The sequence below is a fragment of the Oncorhynchus nerka genome, linkage group LG27, assembly GCF_034236695.1.
Source record: "Oncorhynchus nerka isolate Pitt River linkage group LG27, Oner_Uvic_2.0, whole genome shotgun sequence".
NCBI lineage: Eukaryota > Metazoa > Chordata > Actinopteri > Salmoniformes > Salmonidae > Oncorhynchus > Oncorhynchus nerka.
The window spans coordinates 46,046,507-46,072,205 of record NC_088422.1 but is presented as its reverse complement, the minus strand read 5'-3'; the positions used below and the strand labels follow the sequence as shown (position 1 = coordinate 46,072,205).

The window sequence follows — 25,699 nt, the reverse complement described above, 5'->3', positions numbered from 1 at the left end:
CAACCAATCGCTGCCTGCACCTGCCCGCCCTCCAACATCACTACTCTGGACGGTTCTGACATAGAATATGTGAACTACAAATACCTAGGTGTCTGGTTAGACTGTAAACTCTCCTTCCAGACCCATATCAAACATCTCCAATCCAAAGTTAAATCTAGAATCAGCTTCCTATTTCGCAACAAAGCATCCTTCACTCATGCTGCCAAACATACCCTTTTAAAACTGACCATCCTACCGTCCTCGGCGATGTCATTTACAAAATAGCCTCCAATACCCTACTCAATCAATTGGATGCAGTCTATCACAGTGCCATCCGTTTTGTCACTGAAGCACCATATACTACCCACCACTGCGACCTGTACACTCTCGTTGGCTGGCTCTCGGCTTCATACACGTCGCCAAACCCACTGGCTCCAGGTCATCTATAAGACCCTGCTAGGTAAAGTCCCCCCTTATCTCGGCTCGCTGGTCACCATAGCAGCACCCACCAGTATCACGCGATCCAGCAGGTATATCTCTCTGGTCACCCCCAAAACCAATTCTTCCTTTGGCCGCCTCTCCTTCCAGTTCTCTGCTGCCAATGACTGGAACGAACTACAAAAATCTCTGAAACTGGAAACACTTATCTCCCTCACTAGCTTTAAGCACCAGCTGTCAGAGCAGCTCACAGATTACTGCACCTGTACATAGCCCATCTATAATTTAGCCCAAACAACTACCTCTCCCCCTACTGTATTCATTTATTTATTTTGCTCTTTTGCACCCCATTATTTCTACTTCTACTTTGCACATTCTTCCATTGCAAATCTACCATTCCAGTGTTTTAATTGCTATCTTGTATTTACTTTGACCACCATGGCCTTTTTTGTTGTTGCTTTCATCTCCCTTATCTCACCTCATTTGCTCACATTGTATATAGACTTATTTTTCTACTGTATTATTGACTTTATGTTTGTTTTACTCCATGTGTAACTGTGTCGTTGTATGTGTCGAACTGCTTTGCTTTATCTTGGCCAGGTCACAATTGTAAATGAGAACTTGTTCTCAACTTGCCTACCTGGTAAAATAAAGGAACTAATAAAAATATTTTGTCATCTCTATTGAGATGATGACTTAGAATTTAAATAATAGTCATCAAATGAAACTAATGTAATTTACACATGGAAATATTTGATGAAAGTAATGTGAATAAATGTTGGGTAATAAGTGCGAAGCAGCAATGGGCATCACTACCATCATAGGACTTATATTCATTGTTTTATTCTGTGTTACAGCATTCAACCCACATATTAATTGCACTGTTTGTTTTTTAAATGATCAAAACTATACATTTTTTTTACCGAACCCATCTCAAAAAGCACTAATCACTCAGCACTACTCTCACCCAAAAACAGACCATGTTTAGAAAAAGGAAAGGTCTGCACTCATAGTATTGAGCTGACACAAGGAAATGTATTTGATATACTATTTATATTGCCTATAGTTAGGACCAGTAGGTACCATGGCACAGGGGGGGATATTTTAGTGACGTCTCTGATGTCTGACTGTCTGATTCTCAATGAATTGGGGTAAGCTTTGTTTTGGTTTTGGCTGCTGCCTGTATCATCTCCTTACTGCTATCAGACTCCTCCCTCCCTCTCTACCTTGCTTCTTCTTCTCCATCTATTTTTCTCTAATATTCCCTCTCTGTTAAGCCCAGCTTTTCTTACTTCCGTGGCGCTCTGGTTCAGGATCCACACTTCTTTTGAAGTACACCAGTGTAGTCGACCGCTGCTGAGGCAATTGTGGATGACGTAATTGGTGCTGACTCCTTTTACATTCATTTGTCTCGCTGAGGATATCCTCACTCTCCGGTTTGCGCCCAATCACAGCTGTCCCAAATCTTCGACCACCCCTCCCCCATCAATCCTGCTTGACTTTCAACTACACAGACACTGATCATGTGGTCATTGCAAACTCAGGGCCTTGCATATAAATAAACAAATCTTGACATACATGCCCCAGTCCCCGCTACAGCATGCTGTGTGCCTGCTGGGAGGAAAATAGATCTGCCTTCCCCGGTACAGTGGGTGATGTGTCCTTGATGTCGCCTTCTCTCTTCCCTCTCCACCGTGGTCCTCTAATGAGCTGTTTGTCAGTATGGCTTTATTATCAATGGTCTGTCATGGGCAGCAAGACATAACACCTAGTTATTGATTTCCACTGGTGTTGATCATGTCAGGGTTGTTTCCCCCTGTGGGAGTAGAACATGTTTGATGGGTGTGTTGTGTTTGTGGCGTGATCTGATAACGCTTGACAGGTGTTGTATAGGTGATGACTATCCTTTAACCCTGTCAGTGACACCTGGCTGTTGCTGTCAGTGAGGGGTCTCATGCGATGCATTCCACGTGGCTCCCCTGCTCATTGATTTAGTGCCAGTAGAACTGATGGAGCGGGACTGGATCTGATGGAGAGGGAGTGTGTGATCGTGTTGTTGTTTTCTTATCCCCCCCCCCCCTCTCTCTCTCTCTTTCACCAGCCTTGTACAGAAGTGTTGTTCTTGGACATATTCCACAACTACAGTCAGACTCTGACACCAGTGCTGCTGGAGATGGTGCTGAATCTACAAGGTAAGTCTGTCATTGACAATAATTTCTTCATCTCATTGTGACATCCTGTTTAAATAAAGGTATTATATATTAACATGTTTCACAAAACGCAGCCTGATTTCATTCTAACCTGGCCTTGTCCAACCACAGCCTTGGTTGTCGAGGTGTCCACTTAAATGGCTCAGAACATGTGCTGTACAACACAACCATTCAAGAGTCTTTAGGAACACATTCTTTAGATTACAATATGAGATTCCCCCTGTGACACAGACCTGTGATAAGTTATTAGTTTCCAGAGTGAGTTGTCAGTGCACACAAACACAGGACAATTACAGGGTGTCTTTAGGCCAGTGTTCTCCTCTGACAGAGTTATATTATAGAGGACTGTCAGAGTGAGGAGAAATTGGATAACACTATATTGGAAAATTCCGTTTTAGCTGAGAGCCAGATATTGATTGTGGGAAGCCACTCAGGCTCCAGCAACAGGGGTGTAAGTGAGAGGGACAGAGGATTCCATAATTTTCCATGTTCAGCTTATTATCATTTGTGTGTAGGTTTAACTTGGTGTTATGTGTGTGATTGCAGGACCAAGCAATGTGGAGGATCCTGTTCAGCTTCTGATGAAAGATGCAGGTGGGTAATCATGAGTTATTGTGGTCTCACTGCAGTAAGGTCAGAGGTCACGGCTCTCTGCAAGGTCGGAGGTACCTCTGTTCCTTAAGTCTGAAGCTCAGACATCCAGATGAGAAATGGCTGCAGTAGTCTTCCAGGAAATGTACTGTAGCTATCCTAGGAAGAGCCTTAGGATTATTCCCTTATCCAGGGGCTGTAAAAAGGCTGTATACAATCAGCTGCCGCCTTTTTGCAGTGACTTTCGTCTGACGGTTTCAAGTGCCTGGCAGCTCTGACATCACAGGATTTTGACGGACGTTCTCATATACCGTAAATCTCACTGGATCCTTAGTAGATCTCATTCAGGGTTTGAAAGTAAGATAAAAGAGGAACATCTCCTGTGGATATTTTTTCACCACTAGGACTTAACTCTAAGTCTAGAGGGTGTTTTGGACCACAGAATATCTAGATGAGTCATACCGGTATACAGGAGGACACACTGATGTTCCTGTTATCCACATCCAGTGATTTACTCCCTAGAGAGACTAAAAAACCCTATCGCTCTCCTCTCTATCGCTCTTTCATTTCGCCATCCCTCCTTTTAAAAAAATGTTTACGCTCTCTCTCTCTCTTCCTCTCCCCATCCCCCTCTAGTTTGATCACTCCTTATACAGACTATAACTCCCTCTCTGGGTCTCATTTCGTAGAAAGACTGTCCTTGTCCTGATGTTGCTTCCAGTATGTGTCCTCCTCCCTCTGTGGTTGTTAGCACACCACAGGTTCTCCCAGCCCTGTTAATGACATCGTTTGTCATCAGCTGTCCACATGGTTTATAGTTGACTATTTCTCACGCTCTAAAATCCATGTCTAGTGTCAGTGGGCTCTTCAGTGTAGTTACTCAAATGGGCTTTATGGATAGTCATACAAAACCGCTGTATCATAGTTTCTGTTTTGTTCCTTATACCTCACGTTTTCTTCAATATAAAATGATAAAACCACAAATTTACAGCTCAGACTATTGGATATTCGATGGCAAGGAAATAGAAATAGATGGCGTCTTTCAGTCGTAACACTATTTCATTGTTGAAAAATGTTTAATTTGTGTGTCCCTGTTTGCCCACAGTGTACAATGCAGTGGGGCTGGCGGCATACGAGCTGTTTGACAACATTGACTTTGACCAGTGGTTCAACAATCAGCTGCTGGGCGAGCTACAAGTGAGCCACCACAGGTATGTCATAAGTGTCATAATGGTGCATTATTAACAGTGAGGGATTGCATTTGTATAGGTGTAATGCTTTTCCAAGAACTTGGAAGTGCTTTCAGTGGGGCGTGACAACTCTCCTGTTACCCAACCCGTGAACTGGTTTCCTCTATTGTCACCCAATGACAGGAGTTACTGTTGACTCAATTGAGCTTCATTTAGTTAACCTCCATCCACTCTTTCTCCATCAATCAATGCAAATCACTCCTTTAGCCAAAAAGGACTGTCACTTGGTTAGTAGTTGGTGTCACTACAAACATCCAGACTCAGGCTGTGATGACTCGGCTAAAAGAAGTGTGAGGGAGAGAAGGTGTTTGAAGGAGAGGAGGAGGCGAGGGTAGAGGTGGAATGTGTGATCTCATGTAGTACAAAGGAACCCTCTCGACAATTGAGTGGTCAAACACACAAAGGAAGTGATGTCACAGTGCAGGTGTGGTGATGTCACAATGGGGCTTTGATGGGGGAGGGGTTCTTTCCACAGAATGACAATGGCTCAAGCCTCGCTCAGCCTCTCTGAGACATCAAAGCACACAGACTTACTTTAGTTAAAGTAGCTCCATCTGGCCTTATCATGTATCTGTGGTGGGTGAGCTGCTGCTCTTCAAAGAGGGAGAGTATTTTTAGTCTCTTCAGAGAATAAAGTCAGGTTGATAGACAGTATGTGCTCTGATGCACTTTTCAATATCAGCTTTTTTTTGTTCAGTTTCTTTTTTTGCTTGTAGTGAATTGGTGTGAGAGTCTGGGAGATGGTAGATATTTGGAACCGTTTGAAAAGCGAAGCACAAATATGGCTGTGGATAGAAGCGTTTGAACGTGGATCATTTCCTGCATTGTCCTTGAATGGAATTTCTCCTGTCAGTCGCTGTGAGCTACTGCTGCTTCAGACATCACGTGGCTTTGACAGTTCTGAGGACGCACAACGTGATTTGTTTTATTTTCAAGTTCATTTTCTCTCACATAGGATGCGTTTTACATGTCAAAGGTATTTTAATATCATATAGTATTTAGCCTTCCGGTCAGCCCTGACAACGTTATGGTATTTTTCCCACTTCAAATAGCAATTAGCTATTTTGGAATTTCGAGTATAAATGAATGATTATTATTTAAATAGTGAAATAATATCAAATGCCCATCCCAAACATTTACCTGGGTACAGTGCCTTCAGAAAGTATTCATAACCTTCAAATGATTCCACATTTTGTTGTTACAGCCTGAATACAAAATGGATTAAATCAACAACAAAAAATCTCACTCGTATACACACACTTCCCCATAATGAGAGTGAAAACGGGTTTTTAGAAATGTATGTGAATTAAATACAGAAATATCTCATTTACATAAGTATTCACACACACCCCTCTGAGAGCTTTGCACATCTGGATTGTACAGTATTTTCACAATTTCTGTGAAGTTGATTATTGCTAGACAGCCATTTTTAAGTCTTGCCATAGATTTTAAAGCCAATTTAAGTCAACTTAAAAAAAAAAAAAAAAGTTTTTGTTTTGTGCCTTATTGCAAACAGGATATATGTTTTGGAGTATTTTCTATTCTGTACAGGATTCCTTTTTTTCACTCTGCCATTTAGGTTAGTATTGTGGAGTCATTACAGTGTTGTTGACCCATCCTCAGTTTTCTCCTATCATAGTCATTAAGCACATTTTTACTTCTTTAGGCTTGCCACCACACCCTTTTTTTGGTACATATACAGTTGAAGTCAGAAGTTTACATACATTTACTTTGAAGTCATTAAAACTTGTTTTTCAACCACTCCATAAATTTTGACTAGGACATCTACTTTGTGCATGACACAAGTCATTTTTCCAACAATTTTACAGACAGATTATTTAAGTTTACAGACAGATTAAGTTTACAGACAGATTATTTCATTTATAATTCACTGTATCACAATTCCAGTGGGTCAGAAGTTTACACACACTAAGTTGACTGTGCCTTTAACCTCTTGCTCCTACCTGACACGCAGGCGTCCCATCTAGACATCTGGAAATGCAAATGCGCTACGCTAAATGCTAATAGTACTAGTTAAAACTCAAACGTTCATTAAAATACACATGCAGGGTATTGAATTAAAGCTACACTCGTTGTGAATCCAGGCAACAAGTCAGATTTTTAAAATGCTTTTCGGCGAAAGCATGAGAAGCTATTATCTGATAGCATGTAACACCCCAAAAGACCCGCAGGGGACGTAAACAAAATAATTAGCATAGTCGGCGCTACACAAACCGCACAAATAAAATAGAAAACATTCATTACCTTTGACCATCTTCTTTGTTGGCACTCCTAGATGTCCCATAAACATCACTATTGGGTCTTTTTTTCGATTAAATCGGTCCATATATAGCCTAGATATCGATCTATGAAGACTGTGTGATAAACTGAAAAAAATAGCGTCTTATAACGTAACGTCATTTTTTTAAATTAAAAAAGTCGACGATAAACTTTCACAAAACACTTCGAAATACTTTTGTAATGCAACTTTAGGTATTAGTAAACGTTAATAAGCGATCAAATTAATCACGAGACGAAGTGTATTCTATAGGTGTCCGTCTGGAAATACTGTCCGGGTAAATCTCAACCAAAATATCCGGTCGGAGACCTGAAGAAAAAGCCTGTCTCTTGTTCGTTTGACCAAGAAACAAGACTAGGCAAATGACAAGACTGTTGACATCGTGTGGAAGCTGTAGGTACTGCAACCTCAGCCCTATTTAATGTCGATCGCCTATAACAATGGGTTGAAGTGGCGGATGGATATATTTTTCCATTTTCAGTGATCAGATTTTCCTGCACTTTTCGATGAAACGCACATTCTGTTATAGTCACAGCCGTGATTTAACCAGTTTTATTAACGTCTGAGTGTTTTCTATCCACACATACTAATCATATGCATATACTATATTCCTGGCCTGAGTAGCAGGGCGCTGAAATGTTGCGTGATTTTTAACAGAATGTTCGAAAAAGTAGAGGGTAGGAGTAACAGGTTAAACAGCTTGGAAAATTCCAGAAAATTATGTCATGGCTTTAGAAGCTTCTGATAGGCTAATTGACATCATTTGAGTCAATTGGAGGTGTACCTGTGGATGTATTTCAAGGCCTACCTTCAAACTCAGAGCCTCTTTGCTTGACATCATGGGAAAATCACAAGAAATCAGCCAAGAAAGAATTGTAGACCTCCACAAGTCTGGTTCATCTTTGGGAGCAATTTCCAAATGTCTGAAGGTACCATGTTAAAACTTCTTAGGGCTGAGATCCCGCTAACGGTATTGAAACCATGCAATAATCTGAGTACGGCGCTCAGACACCAAACAAGCCAAAAAGATATCCGCCATATTGTGCAGAAAACAGAAGTCAGAAATAACATTATAAATATTCACTTACCTTTGATGATCTTCATCAGAATGCACTCCCAGGAATCCCAGTTCCACAATAAATGTTTGTTTTGTTCGATAATGAGTTGAAAAACGACCAACCTCAGATTTCCCACTTCCTGGTTGGATTTTTTTCAGGTTTTTGCCTGCCATATGAGTTCTGTTAGACTCACAGACATCATTCAAACAGTTTTAGAAACTTCAGAGTGTTTCCTATCTATCTTTCTAAATATACTAATACTATGTATATATTAGCTGGGACTGAGTAGCAGGCAGTTTACTCTGGGCACCTCTCGGCACCTTACTGCCCCCAGCCAAAAGAAGTTCATCTGTACAAACAATAGTTCGCAAGTATAAACACCATGGGACCACGTAGCCATCATACCGCTCAGGGAGGAGATGCGTTCTGTCTCCTAGAGATGAACATACTTTGGTGCATCATGATGTGGGGGTGCTTTGCTGCAGGATAGGACTGGTGCACTTCACAAAATAGATGGCATCCTGAGGAAAGAAAATAATGTGGCTATATTGAAGCAACATCTCAAGACATCAGTTAAAAGCTTGGTCGCAAATGGGTCTTCCAAATGGACAATGACCCCAAGCATTCTTCCAAAGTTGTGGCAAAATGGCTTAAGGACAACAAAGTCAAGGTATTGGAGTGGCCATCACAAAGCCCTGACCTCAATCCTGTAGAAAATTTGTGGGCAGAACTGAAAAGGCGTGTGCGAGCAAGGAGGCCTACAAACCTGACTCAGTTACGCCAGCTCTATCATGAGGAATGGGCCAAAATTCACCCAACTTATTGTGGGAAGCTTGTGGAAGGCTACCCAAAACGTTTGACCCAAGTTAAACAATTTAAAGGCAATGCTACCAAATACTAATTGAGTGTATGTAAACTTCTGAACCACTGGGAATGTGATGAAAGAAATAAAAGCTGAAATAAATCACTCTACTATTATTCTGACATTTCACATTCTTAAAATAAAGTGGTGATCCTAACTGACCTCAGACAGGGAATTCTTAGTAGGATTATATGTCAGGAATTGTGAATAACTGAGTTTAAATTTATTTGGCTAAGGTGTATGTAAACTTCCGACTTCAACTGTGCATTTTACATATCACACTTTACATTTTACATACGTGGTACTTTTATATTTCCTTTTTTAATTTCACCTTTATTCAACCAGGTCGGCAAGTTGAGAACAAGTTCTCATTTGCAACTGCGACCTGGCCAAGATAAAGCAGAGCAGTTCGACACGTATAACAACACAGAGTTACACATGGAGTAAAACAAACATACAGTTAAATATACAGTAGAAAAATAAGTCTATATACAATGTGAGCAAATGAGGTGAGATAAGGGAGGTAAAGGCAATAAATAGCCCATGGTGGCGAAGTAAATACAATATAGCAATTAAAATACTGGAGTGGTAGATTTGACAGTAGATGAGTGTGCGAAGTAGAAATACTGGGGTGCAAAGGAGCAAAATAAATAAATGAATAAATGCAGTAGGAGAAGAGGGAGTTGTTTGGGCTATTTATAGAGGGGCTATGTACAGGTGCAGTGATCTGTGAGCTGCATATATATAGCAATCACGTAACAATAATACATTTCCGAACATACGCTCATTAACCTGTTGTGACGAGCCATCCCGGATCCGGGATCGTGAATACAGCCTCAAGCTCATTACCATAACGCAACGTTAACTATTCATGAAAATCGCAAATGAAATGAAATCAATATGCTAGCTCTCAAGCTTAGATTTGTGTTAACACTGTCATCTCAGATTTTCAAAATATGCTTCTCAACCATAGCAAAACAAACATTTGTGTAATAGTATTGATAGCTAGCGTAGCATTTAGCGTAGCATTTAGCGTTAGCATTCAGCAGGCAACATTTAAAAAAAAAAAACAGAAAAGCATTCAAATAAAATCACTTACCTTTGAAGAACTTCAGATGTTTTCAATGAGGAGACTCTCAGTTAGATAGCAAATGTTCAGTTTTTACAAAAATATTATTTGTTTAGGACAAATCGCTCCGTTTTCTGCGTCACGTTTAGCTACGAAAAAAACCTGTATCCAGGATTGTGTAAATCTATCCGCAAGCTCATTAGCATAACGCAACGTTAACTATTCATGAAAATCGCAAATGAAATGAAATAAATCTATTTGCTCTCAAGCTTAGCCTTTTGTTAACACTGTCATCTCAGATTTTCAAAAATATGCTTCTCAACCATAGCAAAACAAGCATTTGTGTAACAGTATTGATAGCCTAGCATAGGATTATGCCTGACATTCAGCATGCAACATTTTCACAAAAACCAGAAAAACATTAAAATAAAATCATTTACCTTTGAAGAACTTCAGATGTTTTCAATGAGGAGACTCTCAGTTAGATAGCAAATGTTCAGTTTTTACAAAAAGATTATTTGTGTTGACAAATCGCTCCGTTTTCTTCATTACGTTTGGGTAAGAAAAAACCCCGAAAATTAAGTCATTAAAACGTGAACTTTTTTCCAAATTAACTCCATAATATCGACAGAAACATGGCAAACCGATGGAGAAATGTGTTTTTCACATATCCATCGACGATAAATCCATCGTGGCAGTTGACTTTCTCTTCTGAAGAAATGGAACGCGCATGGACCTAAAGATTACGCAATAATTTCGACACAGGACACCGGGTGAACACCTGGTAAATGTAGTCTCTTATGGTCAATCTTCCAATGATATGCCTACAAATACGTCACAATGCTGCAGACACCTTGGAGAAACGACACAAAGGGCAGGCTCATTCCTGGCACATTCACAGCCATATAAGGAGACATTGGAACACAGCGCCTTCAGAATCTGGGGCATTTCCTGTATGAAACTTCATCTTGGTTTCGCCTGTAGCATTAGTTCTGGGGCACTCACAGATAATATCTTTGCAGTTTTGGAAACGCCAGAGTTTTTTCTTTCCAAAGCTGTCAATTACATGCATAGTCGAGCATCTTTTCGGACAAAATATCTTGTTTAAAACGGGAACGTTTTTTATCCAAAAATTAAAAGAGCGCCCCCTATCTCGAAGAAGTTAATTCCACACCTGAATACTTACTGACTGAAGACATTTCAGATTTTTTTATTTTATTAATTTGTTAAAATTTCTAAAAACATTCTATTTTGACATTATGGGGTATTGTGTGTGTGTGTGTAGGCTGGTGATGAAAAAAAACATCTAAATGTAATCCTTTTTAATTTCAGTCTAACACAACAAAATATGGAGAAAGTCGAAGGGTGTGAATACTTTCAGAAAGCACTGTTTATGGTTGGACGACAAGCTGACCTTTAAAGTTCATGTGGATAATCTTGTGAGGAAGCAAAAACTACTAAAGCTAAAGCTACTCAGTCCCCAGGGCCTTTTCTGAGGTAAGACTGCCTTCTCCTATTGTGCACCAGAGGCATGGAATAGTCTACAATCTATGCTTCACCTAGATGTATTAGTGCCCCTCAGTGCGTTTAAAACTCTGATGCAAGACTGTTCAGGAGGAGTGTAAATGTTTCCTCTAGGCTGGATCGTGTTGTTGTGCTGATTGTGTGTTGTTTTACATTTTGTAATGTTGTATTGATTGCCGCTGCCTTTCAGGTCTCCCTTGTAAACGAGACTGTCTCTCAATGGGCCTTTCCTGGTTAAATAAAGGTTAAATAAAGACTAATATATATATATATATATATAATATGTCTCCATATCCAATGCTGCAACACAGTCATGCTGTCCCCTTCTGGCCTTTGTGTGTGTGTGTGGGACGTGTTTACATTGAAAGTCAACCGTTTTTTTTTGCTTCAATAGAGTGATTAGGGAAGTGCAACTATAGTGTTCCTTCAAATAAAATAAATTAGTGCAACACATTTGGCAGAAAATTGCTTCATTTTCATCAGATGACAACAGAAGTGCGACACTATTTGGCTGGCAGCCACTCAAGTAAATGAGCGTACAATGAAAAGCAAGGTTTTTTTGGCAAAAAATTAAGCATGGCAATCCTATTTATGTTTAGGACTATCATAGAACGAATGAAGCCAGCTACATTTCCTAATGTTTTGTTGGAAGTTAATCTAGCATTTTACCCGAGAAAAATAGGCTGGCTAAAAATTACAGTAAGAAGCATTTTAGTTCTATGTTTACAAAATGCAGCAAGATTATTATTTATTTTTCCTGTGTGAAATCAGAATTCTGTGTTTTAACACAACCCCTAAGTTTAACTTGTGATCTAAGTGGCTGAGTTAATAAGGTGATGGGACATCGTGTTGTGTTAGCTTTCTGCTGTGTTTGAGAAGTCAAAGCCCTTTGGATTAGTTATTTGTACAGCTGCCACTGCTATCTTGATTTCCTAGTTTTTTTTTCTCCTCTCTGTTCTCGTCAGTCTGCTCCTCCCCCCCTCTTAGCAGAGCATGGCAGGCCTGTTGTCCTAGCAACAACAGACTCCACACAGACACAGCTTGTAGACATGCTGCTGGAGAGCCAGTACTGTTCTTCCTTCAGACAAGCATGCCTCAAAACTTTGTTCATTTGCACAATGTCTCTCGTTCATATTCGCTTGTAAATGTCTATACGCACCAAAAATGACATTCGGTAGTTCCTGATGTGTAACTTTATGAGCTGGATTGACTTTTTTATTTTTATTTTTCATTTATTTTTATTTGCTCTCATTAGCATATTTCATTGAAATGTTCTATTAATTGTGCACATTTGGTTAGCATTCTCTTATTAATAGACACCCCAATGGGCTTTTACATTTTTTTGGCTCCCCCTTGTGTACTAAACTGGTAATACTGTAAATCCCGGGGTGAGGGAAGGACGGTATGACTATATGAAACTCAGGATACCGCCCAACCCTAGTACTGTTCCGTTTTAGTGGTTTAACGTGCAAGTCTTGATCTCAACCGATCTAGTTAGGATGCAACCTAAATGGAACTCAATCTTTTATAGGTCATTCTGCCACTACAGCACTAAATAAGGATTAGGGTGCCATTTGGGATGCATCCTTAGTGTGTATAGCTGAATTGTTTGCTGGTGTTTGTTAATCCGTGTGGGTATTTGTATGGTGAAAAGCAGAGCCAGAGAATTATGGAAGAAGGCATTTGGAATCAAGCCGTTCATTATCTGCCATCCGTACTGGGCGGAAGTATACAGACGTAAGAAGGTAAAAAAAAGAGAGAAATGCGGGACAGCGGAGACTGATAGGAGAGCGAGAGAGAGACCGATACTAAGAGAGACTGATCCAGCCAGGGCAGTTGCTAAAAGGCATCTGCTGCTTTCTCTGCTGACCTTCTTGTGTGGACGCTCAGACAGGCAGTGGTTTGGTACGGGCAAGGACAATCGTGTGTGCACGCGTCTGCCTCAACCTTGCTGTTGGCATTTCCCCCTGCCTGTGCTGCTCGGCCCTCTGGGTAATGGCTGATGGTAGTGGATGGATAAGACTGCATTGTGTTGTAGTAAAGGCCACCACATGTGGCATACCTGTGTTCAGAGGGAGGGAGGGAGGGAGAGGAATAGGAATGATGCTGCAGAGTGATTAGACAGATCGGCGTGTTCTTAAAGGCCACCACATATGGCCCACCTGCACCCGTCACCTGCCAGCCCGCTCTTAATACTCACTGGGAGGGGTGAGGGAGGGAGAAAGCAAGACCCATTTTCTCCTCTCCATTGAATTGAATACATTCCAGATCTGTGTCTGGTTCTACAGCTAGTTTACGACGCGTTAGCAGAGTGCCAAAAGGCCTTTGAGAGAGGCAGTTGGTTTTTATCAGACTGTGGTAGTCAGTGCTCACATGATGTGCCTGCCTGCATGGGTTCACGTCAGGATTTGTGCTTCTATAAAGGACTCTAGTGCCAACTCTGTTCTCCAGGGCCAGTGTTCTGATGTTCCGTTAGTTTACAATGCATTAGGCGTGCGATAATCGGCCTTGGAGCCTGTGGCGGGTCTGGTACTCTGAATCTGGCTGCGGTGGTTGTGAGCCATGAAGAGCAGGCCCAGACCCTCCCTCTGACCCCCCCTCACCTAAACACTCACACACAGCCCTTCTCCTCTCTTTCTCCCTCATCTCTGGGCCAGTGGAAAGGAAATTTAACAGAGTTTTTATTAGAGGTCATTAAAGGTACTACATAGGGACATTTAAAGATGCACACAGATGAGTATGGATTAATGAGCATTGAATTGAGCATTAAGCGATATTCTGACCTGGAGGCATAGGTGTGTAGAATCCATGTCTACGAGAGAGAATTCGCTTTGTCTGTTTTATGCCAATGCTTGTCTTGACACCAGCCTGAACGACAGAAAAAATATTGTTCATGCCTTTTTTATTTATTGTGTTCTACTTGGTATTCTGCTGTAAAGCTCTTTGACACTGTCTGCCATAAATGTTTATGATTTAAGGTGAGTCGGTGTGTGATCGATGACCTGTCTCCACAGTGACACACAGTTTAAATATGAGTAGGTGCATCTGACAATGACTGTATCGAGTGTGAAATCACATTAACATAAGTATTCAGACCTTTTACTCAGTACTTTGTTGAAGGACCTTTTTGGCAGCAAGACTTCTTGAGTATGATGCTACAAGCTTGGCACACCTGTATTTGCGGAGTTTCTCCCATTATTCTCTGCCGATTCTCTCAAGCTCTGTCAGGTTGGATGGGGAGTGTCGCTGCACAGCTATTTTCAGGTCTCTCCAGAGATGTTCTATCAAGTTCAAGACCAGGCACTGGTTGGGCCCCTCAGGGACATTCAGAGACTTGCAAATAAATTCATAAAAAATCCTACAATGTGTGGATTCCTACAATTTTCTGGATTTCTTTTCTCATTTTGTCTGTCATAGTTGAAGTGTACCTATGATGAAAATTACAGGCCTCTCTCATCTTTTTAAGTTGGAGAACTTGCACAATTGGTGGCTGACTAAATACTTTTTTGCCCCACTGTATATATGTATGTGTGTGTATTTATATTACTGTCAAAACACTACACGGCTCTAGAATTGTCAGATGTTCTTGTTCAGTGAAAATGAATTTGCCTTTATCTTTATGTGCTCTAATATTTTATGTAAGCCTAATTCAATTGCTGCTAATTCACCAGTTCCCTGTTAAAAACAGATCAGTGACATGTTAAGTGTCTTTCGGCCTACATAATGAGTGGGGGTGGTTTTAAGGGATGGGTGCTTTGCTACAGTACCTGCTCGATCTCTCTCTAGTGTAGCTCTCCCAATCGGCGAACTAGCTATCGTTATGTTACCCTATATGAATGTGTATCAACGCCTCATTATCCTCCTAATTATCCAGAGGTGCGTTCTGTTCGCTTGAATGCTTGCTACTTCACATTGCGGAATGGTTTATACTGAATGACATGTTTCCCCAAAATGTTCTTGTATGTTTGTTCCCATTTGGTGGGTGTGGCGAGGTGTGGCTTGAAGCAATGCGTGATGTAGTTAAAGGGCATTGGCCATGCTGACAACCCACCACCTGACCCCTCCCCCATTTTTCAACTAGTCGTTCATTACTGCACCGTTTCCGTTCAATTGAACGTTACAGAATGTAAAAACGTACTGAATGCAGCCCTGGCACAAGCTGATTGGTTCTCCCCCTCCCTCTGCTTCCAGGTATAAGCTGATTCGTCGGCGGGTGATCTGGCTCATAGGTCAGTGGATTTCAGTGAAGTTTAAATCCGAACTACGGCCGCTGCTCTACGAGGTCATCCTTAACCTCATGCAGGACCCAGACCTAGTGGTGAGAGACACACACACACACTAAAGAGTAACGAAAGCCATGATTAGGCTGTTAGACACAGTTAATATAGTGACTACTGGTTCTTTAGTAGCAACAAGTGTTATTCACACACTTTACAAGGCAGGACAAATGGCCAGTTAGTTCTGCCGAGATGCCAGAGCTTGTTAATTGGAAATCTATGTTGTGTGAGCTTCAGGACATTAACTCCATGCTAACATGATGCACTTGTAGTACGCTAATTGCTAAGCTGCTCCTAATAAACTTTGCATCCATGATGGCTTACTTGGCTAATTAGCCTGTAGAAGTGATACTCTATACAGAGTGTCCTAGAGTCAACTCTGCTCTGACATGTCTCTAGCTTCATCTGTAACTGAAACACTGTTTGGAAGTCTTGTTCTAAACAGTCTGCTGAATGATCTTCAGAACCGATATTTCCCCCAAATAGACTTGAGATTGCCTCCATTACCCACAGTGCCCAATCACACACAGATCTCTCACTTGAAGAGAGAGAATTTCAGACAAACATTTCCATGAAGAGGGTGGGTGGTTGGGGAGTGTTCAATAATAATAATTGTAGAGAGTTGCAAACTGTAGCCGGCTATCCACCCTCTGCTGCTGTGTCGGGCCTGTACTACTCACTTTTACTACTCACATGAAGGACTGTTTCCAGCATGGGATGTGTTGTCTGGTCCACATACAGTACTGACCTTACTCTACGTGAATTAGTTGGACAACACTCATGCATCACCCTTAAAGTCCCTCTGCTCTGCACATGGAATGGTTCTCGATTGATTACTCACAGGCTAGCCGTCCAAATTATGTATACCTTCTGATCAATACTGCCTCCTTCAATTAGGGACTGCTGGGGCCCTGATTGGCGGTGTTACCGTCAAGAGTAATTGATGATAGCCACTCACGGTCTGACTCTGAAAACGTATTAATCAAACCAGCTACTGGTTATCAATAACTCCAGACACCAATAACCTGGTCCCCTGTCCAGTAACGTGAATGTTTTGTAACCAATCACCTCGTCATTCTGAACGGAAGTGGACCACTAATGTATTCAGTTAGGAAACAATTAACAGTATTACACATTATTCCAAAGTAATTATTACTAAATAATTTTATAAATACTGCCATGTAATAAGTGTAATATTACTGCCTTTTAAGTGTGCAAGTAAAGTAAATTTGCATGGTTTGGTAGACCGTGATCAAAAAGTATATTTGAAATTCTGTAATTTGTTAGTGCATTTAGTATTTAGGGAAATGTTTAGAGGGAAAAAGAGTGAGAGAGATGATAAAAGAGAGAGGGATTTTTGCATGAGAAAGCTCAACACACACACACACACTGGACCACACACTGGGCATTTATCAGTGATATTTATGAGGTGAGTCACACCAGTCATAGATATCCATCCCTTGTAGACAGCTCAGCTGGCTGCCAATTCCTCAGTCCTCGTCCTTGCTTTTCAGACCCATCTGATTTCTGCCCTGTTTACCAAAACCTCGACTGAAAATACTTCCTGGTGACATTTCTGATTCCTTCAATTTGCCAAGCCCTGCCTCTACTCAGCGGAAAGAAAGTTCCCATAACCATTAAGGCTGCTTCACGCTGTGGCAGTGGCACTCTTCAGCCCATTGTGGCCCATTTTCTGTCACTCCGTCATCTGAGCTCTGTAGAATAGCAGGGCGAAGCTAGCGAAGGGCTGTAGAACATCTAAAAAAAAGAACTGATTTCACTGACGTCTTTAGTGAGCATCGTAGTTATTATCCATGCTGTGGGATGTCTGAGTTGGTATCGCTTACCCACAACAAATGAACGAAATGGAGGTGATTGCCTTGACTGCAGAAAGGGAACACAGACGCACAGGAAATCGATCTTCCGAGGTGTATAAACTGAACAGAGATGGAGATGTGAGAATCGAGATGTTCTTATTTAAATGTCATTGTCTGCTCCTGCCCGGTAACAGGGTCAATTTGCTGGCCTTTTCATGCCCACCTTTTAGACCAGTGCTTGCCAATCCGAGAATGCAAAAGCTCTACTAGGCCTATTGCTTCTCCCAGCCGGTAGATGTCACAGGAATGAAAGGAAATGCAGTTTATTCTTATCAGTTGAATGGAATCTCACTAAGGGTGGCATTCAGTGTTTCTAAAGCAGCAGAGCAAACGTTGGTATTACTCTCAAATTATATGCACCAAACGCGTTCATTCTTTTCATTTACTGCCATAGTGTCAAATTGTCGGCCCATATGCCGTCTTGTTAACATAGGCGCCGACTAGTATGAATTCATCAAATGTGCAATGTATGCTCAATATACAGTTCACAGAGACAAAAAATATATACACTTGAATGATTGTCAAGGCAGGGTTTCAAAGTGGTAATTTCACTAAATGTTTTTTGTTGATGACTTTTGGACTGGGCTATTCAACTGCCGGGCCGATACTGTGTCAGAGCTTTTATTGACTGCCCGCCGTACTTGGTTTAACATTAGCAGTGAGATTAAGGCCCTACGCTCTCTCACACACACACTCTCTCACACACACTCCTGCTCAACTCTTGTCACTGACAGCAGGTTGTAGTCACTCCACTGTTCCACTTCGGCCACAGACTTGTTTTCCTCTCCTAGGTCTAATCATTTGTTTATGTCGTAGACGTGAGCTTCATCACATTGGCAGTGGTAGATTACACAGAGGAGACAGTCAATAACACTGGACGTCTTACAATTCCCCATGAAAGTGACACGGCAACTTCAGTATTCTCAAGTCTTCTCTTTTCAATTTTAGTTTTGATTATTTTATTTTTGAACGTGAAATGCACTATGCATTATGTGGGCTGGATGCTGAAACGACACAGAATAAAAAGTCCCGTGACGGTGGTGACTGTCCGTTACTGCTTAGCACTTATTAACCATCACTTATTCACTTGAATAAAATATTTCAGTTGTGTATATTACGTTTTATTTGATGACCTGTTTAATTCCAATTCATCATCTCATCACCATAGCACTGCTGCCTATGCTGTTGACAAAGTCACAATTTGAGTAGTTCTTCAAAGTAAATAAGGCATACTTTTATGACTGCTGAATACCAACTAACAATCACTTACATAATCTATTTTCAGGAAGAGATACACGACATATACAAAAGTATGTGGACACCCCTTCAAATGAGTGGATTCGGCTATTTAAGTAACACCCTTTGCTGGGTGTATAAAATCGAACACACAGCCATGCAATCTCCATTGACAAACATTGGTAGTAGAGTGGCCTTAACGAAGAGCTCAGTGACTTTCAACGTGGCACCATCATAGGATGCCACCTTTCCAACAAGTCAGTTCGTCAAATTTCTGCCCTGCTAGAGCTGCCCCCGGTCAACTGTAAGTGCTGTTATTGTGAAGTGGAAACATCTAGGAGCAACAACGGCTCAACCGTGAAGTGGTAGGCGTCACAAGCTCACAGAGTGTAGTACTTAAAAGTCATATTTTCTCAGTTGCAACACTCCCTACCTAGTTCCAAACTGCCTCTGGAAGCAACATCAGCACAATAACTGTTTGTCAGGAGCTTCATGAAATTAGTTTCCATGGCCGAGCAGCCGCACATAAGCCTAAGATCACCATGCACATTGCCAAGCTTCGGCTGGAGTGGTGTCAAGCTTGCCACCATTGGACTCAGGAGCAGTGGAAACACGTTCTCTGGAGTGATGAATCACGCTTCACCATTTGGCAGTCTAACAAATGAATCTGGGGTTTGGCGGATGCCAGGAGAATGCTACCTGCCTGAATGCATAGTGCCAATTGTAAAGTTTGGTGGAGGAGAAATAATGATTTGGGGCTGTTTTTCATGGTTTGGGCTAGGCTCCTTAGTTCCAGTGAAGGAAAATCTTAACGCTACAGCATACAATGACATTCTAGATGATTCTGTGATTCCAAAACAGTTTGGGGAATGCCCTTCGCTGTTTCAGCATGACATTGCCCCCTCACAAAGCGAGGTACATACAGAAATGGTTTGTCAAGATCCGCATGGAAGAACTTTGAGTGGTCTGCACAGAGCCCTTACCTCCACACCATCGAACACCTTTGGGATGAATTGGAACGCCAACTGCGAGCCAGGTATAATCGCCCCAACATCAGTGCCCTACCTCACTAATGCTCTTGTGGCTGAATGGAACCAAGTCCCCACAGCAATGTTCCAACATCTAGTGGAAAGCCTTCCCAGAAGAGTGGAAGCCGTTCTAGCAGCAAAGGGGGGACCAACTCAATATTAATGCCCATGATTTTGGAATGAGATGTTCGACGAGCAGGTGTCCAAATACTTTTGGTTATGTAGTGTACCTCTGGAAGCAACTGCTCTCCCTCTCGATCATGCATTCTTCTGTCTCTTCTCGTAGCAGGTATAAAAGAAATGCACAGACCGGACAACTTGGAGCAATGGATTATGGTCATTGTAGTTAATTAACACGTTTTATAAAATGTTCTGCGGTGTATAATATTGGTTTTTTGGTAACGACAACTCCCTACACTTCAGACTTGATCTGATTTATCTCTAGAGAAACTGTGCAATGTGCCCATTGAGCTCACTGAAAAAATGTGAACGGAATTGAATTGAAGTAATTCAATTCTGTCAATTAGTTGTCTGTCAATTATTTGTTTCAAAACCTGACATTTCGGTTAATTACCTCGCTCATCACAATCCCCAACAACAAAAACCTTAAGTTCATCTCTTATTCTTAGTCGATCTTCTCAACTGTGAGTACAGCTCCATATTCAGCCCCATCCCAGACATATTTGGCAGAATACCAATGTTTTGTTTTTGTTCTAAAGGTGCGGATCGAGACGGCCACAACTCTGAAACTCAATATCCTTTTCATTTAATCTATTTTTGCTGAAATACAAATGTTTTGCTTCTTTCAAAAATCAATATTGTTATGCACCTCTCTTCCTGTCACTGTGAAGTCTCTCTGTGAAGGTGAACCTCTTGTAAGACCTGTCAGTTTCTTTTCCTTAATGTGTCATCACCTGTCGACGACTTTGAGTTCCGGACAGAACAGTTCTTACCGGTGAGTGCCTTTTCTAGGGGAGAAATGTTTTTAAAGAATGTTGCTAATCGTCTTCTATTGGCCTTGCTTTTTTTAGTTACATTTTTGAGGGGTAAATCCATGGTATGCGATAATGGGATGTTAAAATGCTCTTCCTTCCCCTCTCTCTCTCTCTCTCCCTCTACCTCCCTCTCTCACCCTTTAGTATCTGGAGTCTATTTTCAGCCTGCTATTCCAGCTGTTGCAGCAGGTGACAGAGTGTGACACTAAGATGCAGGTCCTCCATGTGATCTCATGTGTCATTGAGAGGGTTAACATCCAGGTGAGGGGTCAAATCCCAAAGAGCTCATTGCCTATAATGTTTTTTTTTTTTTTTACTAAGGTCATGGTATACGTCATGGTAGGATACACATTAGGATATGCACATCTAATTGATGTGGTAGTTGGGTTAAAAAAACGCCACTATATTTAAAGAAATACAGTGGCATCCATTGCCTTTGATTTATTAGGAGACAGCCCTTGCTGTTCAAAACAACCATCATGTAACCGGTATGCAACATTTATCAGCCTGCTCTCCCTCAGGCTAGAGGAAACAAAGCTACTTTCTAAGAGCAAAAGAAACCAGTCACATCATCACTTTCTCAGACAGTTGCATTCAACTGCAGGGTTCTGCCGTCCTTCCACTGATGATGTGTTTGTCATAAGTCATAAAGTGAACTCCGAGTTTAACTGAGCACGACAAAAGCTCTCACTCGCTAGCACTTTTATAATAGTTTTGACCTTCTAGCACTTTTATAATAGTACCATTGGATTGTTTTACTAAATCTACTCTGTGTTTGTCAGCCTTTGATGACCTTTATTCTTTGACCCCTGTATTTTTCAGTGGGGTACTCTATTTCTCCTCAATGCTCTCTTGACTTCACTCCCTCATAAATGGCTTCCACTCCAGTCAACTGTCATTATATTTAAATCGCCTGTCTTAACTGCCTGTGAGCGAGAACGCAGTCACATGAATATTCTATTACACCTCACAGGGAATTCTTCAAGGCAAAAAATAAAGAAATAATGGGGTAGAAAAGGCCTAATGAAACCATGGCTTGGAGATGGGAGATTTTTTTTCTTCTCGCTTTCTCTTCTGCATTTACAAATCACCCTTTAGAATGGCTTGGTTCCCTCTCATCTTCTTTAAAAGGCTGCATTTGAAAGCTGTCTTGTCTTTTTGTGATTCTCTTTTTCCCTCTGCTCCTTAAAAATGTGTAACGGTGCAAGACATTCAAACGTGGAGCTCTCACAAAGGGAGGGCGGGAAGAAGGGAGGTGGAGGGAAGTGAGAGAAAGAAGCCTAAGAGGGGAAAGGGACAGGAAGCGTGGAGGAGCTGGAGCAAGTGGAGAAAGAGAAAAAAATGTTATTTAAAAAAAAAAATGGTATAATTAAGTTTTGGCCCATATAATAAGTTTTGGCCCATTGCACTTAGGTAGTTGTAAATCAGCGGCCGCAGGTGCTGACATATTTACCAGTTTCGAAGGGGAAAGAGAGCGACTGGTCTCAGTCGACATGCCTCCGACACTTTCCAATAAAGATGTAATTATAAACACCTCCTTTACAGAAAAGCTGCCAGAGAAAGAGAGGGTGTGTGAGGGAGGGAGAGGGAGAGAAAGGAGTGTGTGGGCTATGGTAAACTCACTCTGAGCTCTACTGTCGAGTTGCCAGTCTGTTAGAGGAGTGGGGCTTAATTTGATATGTACTCATTTTACTTTTATTGCCAAGCAGCAAATGAGCACATTTCAGGGAACATTAGCAGCCAGGGCATAGAGTTAGTCTGTTTGTGTTGGGTACTTGGGATGGATACATTGGTATGGCTGCTTAGGAGAGAACGTACACAGTTGGAGTCTTTCTTGATATTTTGAAATCGTGTTATCACAAAGAATATCTTGACCTGCTCCCTTCCAACCCTACGATTTTCACCCAGGTGTATTACAAAGGAAGGACATTATCCAACAGGTAGAATGGTTAGGTCTGGCTCAGAATACTTCCCACGTTAGACATTGTGTTTGTACAAGACGTACACCCCAACTAGTACAACTGACACCTGGACCTGTACACGCTTCCCAAATGGGACAATAAAGACATTGTTTGATTTGATTTGGGCTTCCACATTCATATTGTATGAAGGCCTTTGTGTTTCTATTGAATGGAATGCTCTGGTGTTTGTTGTTGCTGATCGGATTGTGTTTTCTCTTAGATCCGGCCATATGTAGGCTGTCTGGTCCAGTACCTGCCACTGCTTTGGAAACAATCAGAAGAACACAACATGCTGCGCTGTGCCATACTCACCACACTGGTTCACCTTGTACAGGTATGACACATACGGGGCGGCAGGCAGCCTAGTGGTTAGAGCGTTGGACTCTCGCTCTAGCAACCGAAAGGTTGCGAGATCGAATCCCCGAGCTGACAATGTAAAGATCTGTTGTTTTGCCCCTGAACAAGGCAGTTAACCCACTGTTCCTAGGCCGTCATTGAAAATAAGAATTGGTTAACTGACTTGCCTAGTTAAATAAAGGTTAAATTAAAAAATACACTCCGTCTTGCCCCTTAGCCCTTCGTTGCCGTTTGTCATTGCTTCTCCCAGTGTGTGCGCACGCACCTGTATGGGAGGCTTGAGCGAATAACCGTATCATAGGGTATTTTGAAATGCCGACACTTTGATTTTCAATACCGTAAAAGCTTGGCTTTTTAGTGTAGGCTCATATTCATTAAAAATCCACCTCTCTAAAAACAAGTCTCTCACCGTTGCCGCCTGCTATAGACCACCCTCTGCCCCCAGCTGTGCTCTGGACACCATATGTGAACTGATTGCCCCCCCATCTATCTTCAGAGCTCGTGCTGCTAGGCGACCTAAACTGGAACATGCTTAACACCCCAGCCATCCTACAATCTAAACTTGATGCCCTCAATCTCACACAAATTATCAATGAACCTACCAGGTACCTCCCCAAAGCCTTAAACACAGGCACCCTCATAGATATCATCCTAACCAACTTGCCCTCTAAATACACCTCTGCTGTCTTCAACCAAGATCTCAGCGATCACTGCCTCATTGCCTGCATCCGTAATGGGTCAGCGGTCAAACGACCTCCACTCATCACTGTCAAACGCTCCCTGAAACACTTCAGCGAGCAGGCTTTCTAATCGACCTGGCCGGGGTATCCTGGAAGGATATTGATCTCATCCCGTCAGTAGAGGATGCCTGGATATTTTTTTTAAATGCCTTCCTAACCATCTTAAATAAACATGCCCCATTCAAGAAATGTAGAACCAGGAACAGATATAGCCCTTGGTTCTCCCCAGACCTGACTGCCCTTAACCAACACAAAAACACCCTATGGCGTTCTGCATTAGCATCGAACAGCCCCCGTGATATGCAGCCGTTCAGGGAAGCTAGAAACCATTATACACAGGCAGTTAGAAAAGCCAAGGCTAGCTTTTTCAAGCAGAAATTTGCTTCCTGCAACACTAACTCAAAAAAGTTCTGGGACACTGTAAAGTCCATGGAGAATAAGAACACCTCCTCCCAGCTGCCCACTGCACTGAAGATAGGAAACACTGTCACCACTGATAAATCCACCATAATTGAGAATTTCAATAAGCATTTTTCTACGGCTGGCCATGCTTTCCACCTGGCTACTCCTACCCCGGTCAACAGCACTGCACCCCACACAGCAACTCGCCCAAGCCTTCCCCATTTTTCCTTCTCCCAAATCCGTTCAGCTGATGTTCTGAAAGAGCTACAAAATCTGGACCCCTACATATCACCCGGGCTAGACAATCTGGACCCTTTCTTTCTAAAACAATTATCTGCCGAAATTGTTGCCACCCCTATTTACTAGCCTGTTCAACCTCTCTTTGGTGTCGTCTGAGATTCCCAAAGATTGGAAAGCAGTTGCGGTCATCCCCCTCTTCAAAGGGGGGGACACTCTTGACCCAAACTGCTACAGACCTATATCTATCCTACCATGCCTTTCTAAGGTCTTCGAAAGCAAAGTCAACAAACAGATTACCGACCATTTTAAAATGTCACCATACCTTCTCTGCTATGCAATCTGGTTTCAGAGCTGGTCATGGGTGCACCTCAGCCACGCTCAAGGTCCTAAACGATATCTTAACCGCCATCGATAAGAAACATTACTGTGCAGCCGTATTCATTGATCTGGCCAAGGCTTTCGACTCTGTCAATCACCACATCCTCATCGGCAGACTCGACACCCTTGGTTTCTCAAATGATTGCCTCGCCTGGTTCACCAACTACTTCTCTGATAGAGTTCAGTGTGTCAAATCGGAGGGTCTGCTGTCCGGACCTCTGGCAGTCTCTATGGGGGTGCCACAGGGTTCAATTCTTGGACCGACTCTCTTCTCTGTATACATCAATGAGGTCGCTCTTGCTGCTGGTGAGTCTCTGATCCAGCTCTACGCAGACGACACCATTCTGTATACTTCCGGCCCTTCTTTGGACACTGTGTTAACAACCCTCCAGGCAAGGTTCAGTGCCATACAACTCTCCTTCCGTGGCCTCCAATTGCTCTTAAATACTCACCATATCAAACATCTCCAATCCAAAGTTAAATCTAGAATCAGCTTCCTATTTCGCAACAAAGCATCCTTCACTCATGCTGCCAAACATACCCTTGTAAAACGGACCATCCTACCAATCCTCGACTTTGGCGATGTCATTTACAAAATAGCCTCCAATACCCTACTCAACAAATTGGATGCAGTCTATCACAGTGCAATCCGTTTCGTCACCAAAGCCCCATATACTACCCACCATTGCGACCTGTACGCTCTCGTTGGCTGGCCCTCGCTTCATACTCGTCGCCAAACCCACTGGCTCCATGTCATCTACTAGACCCTGCTAGGTAAAGTCCCCCCTTATCTCAGCTCGCTGGTCACCATAGCATCTCCCACCTGTAGCACCCTCTCCAGCAGGTATATCTCTCTAGTCACCCCCAAAACCAATTCTTTCTTTGGCCGCCTCTCCTTCCAGTTCTCTGCTGCCAATGACTGGAACAA

At 42.1% G+C, this 25,699-nt stretch overlaps 1 protein-coding gene across 2 annotated transcripts in view; it reads left to right on the top strand.

Moving 5' to 3' along the window:
* Positions 1-25,699, top strand: part of ipo11 (importin 11) — a 275,946-nt gene that overhangs the window by 80,113 nt on the left and 170,134 nt on the right. For both annotated transcript variants that reach the window (XM_029638398.2, XM_029638396.2), the window contains exons 13-20: positions 2,519-2,609; positions 3,174-3,221; positions 4,324-4,429; positions 15,472-15,598; positions 20,418-20,451; positions 20,613-20,653; positions 20,838-20,954; positions 22,875-22,988. In XM_029638398.2, the coding sequence (XP_029494258.2) occupies positions 2,519-2,609; positions 3,174-3,221; positions 4,324-4,429; positions 15,472-15,598; positions 20,418-20,451; positions 20,613-20,653; positions 20,838-20,954; positions 22,875-22,988 (678 nt within the window). The remainder of the gene's footprint in view (positions 1-2,518; positions 2,610-3,173; positions 3,222-4,323; positions 4,430-15,471; positions 15,599-20,417; positions 20,452-20,612; positions 20,654-20,837; positions 20,955-22,874; positions 22,989-25,699) is intronic.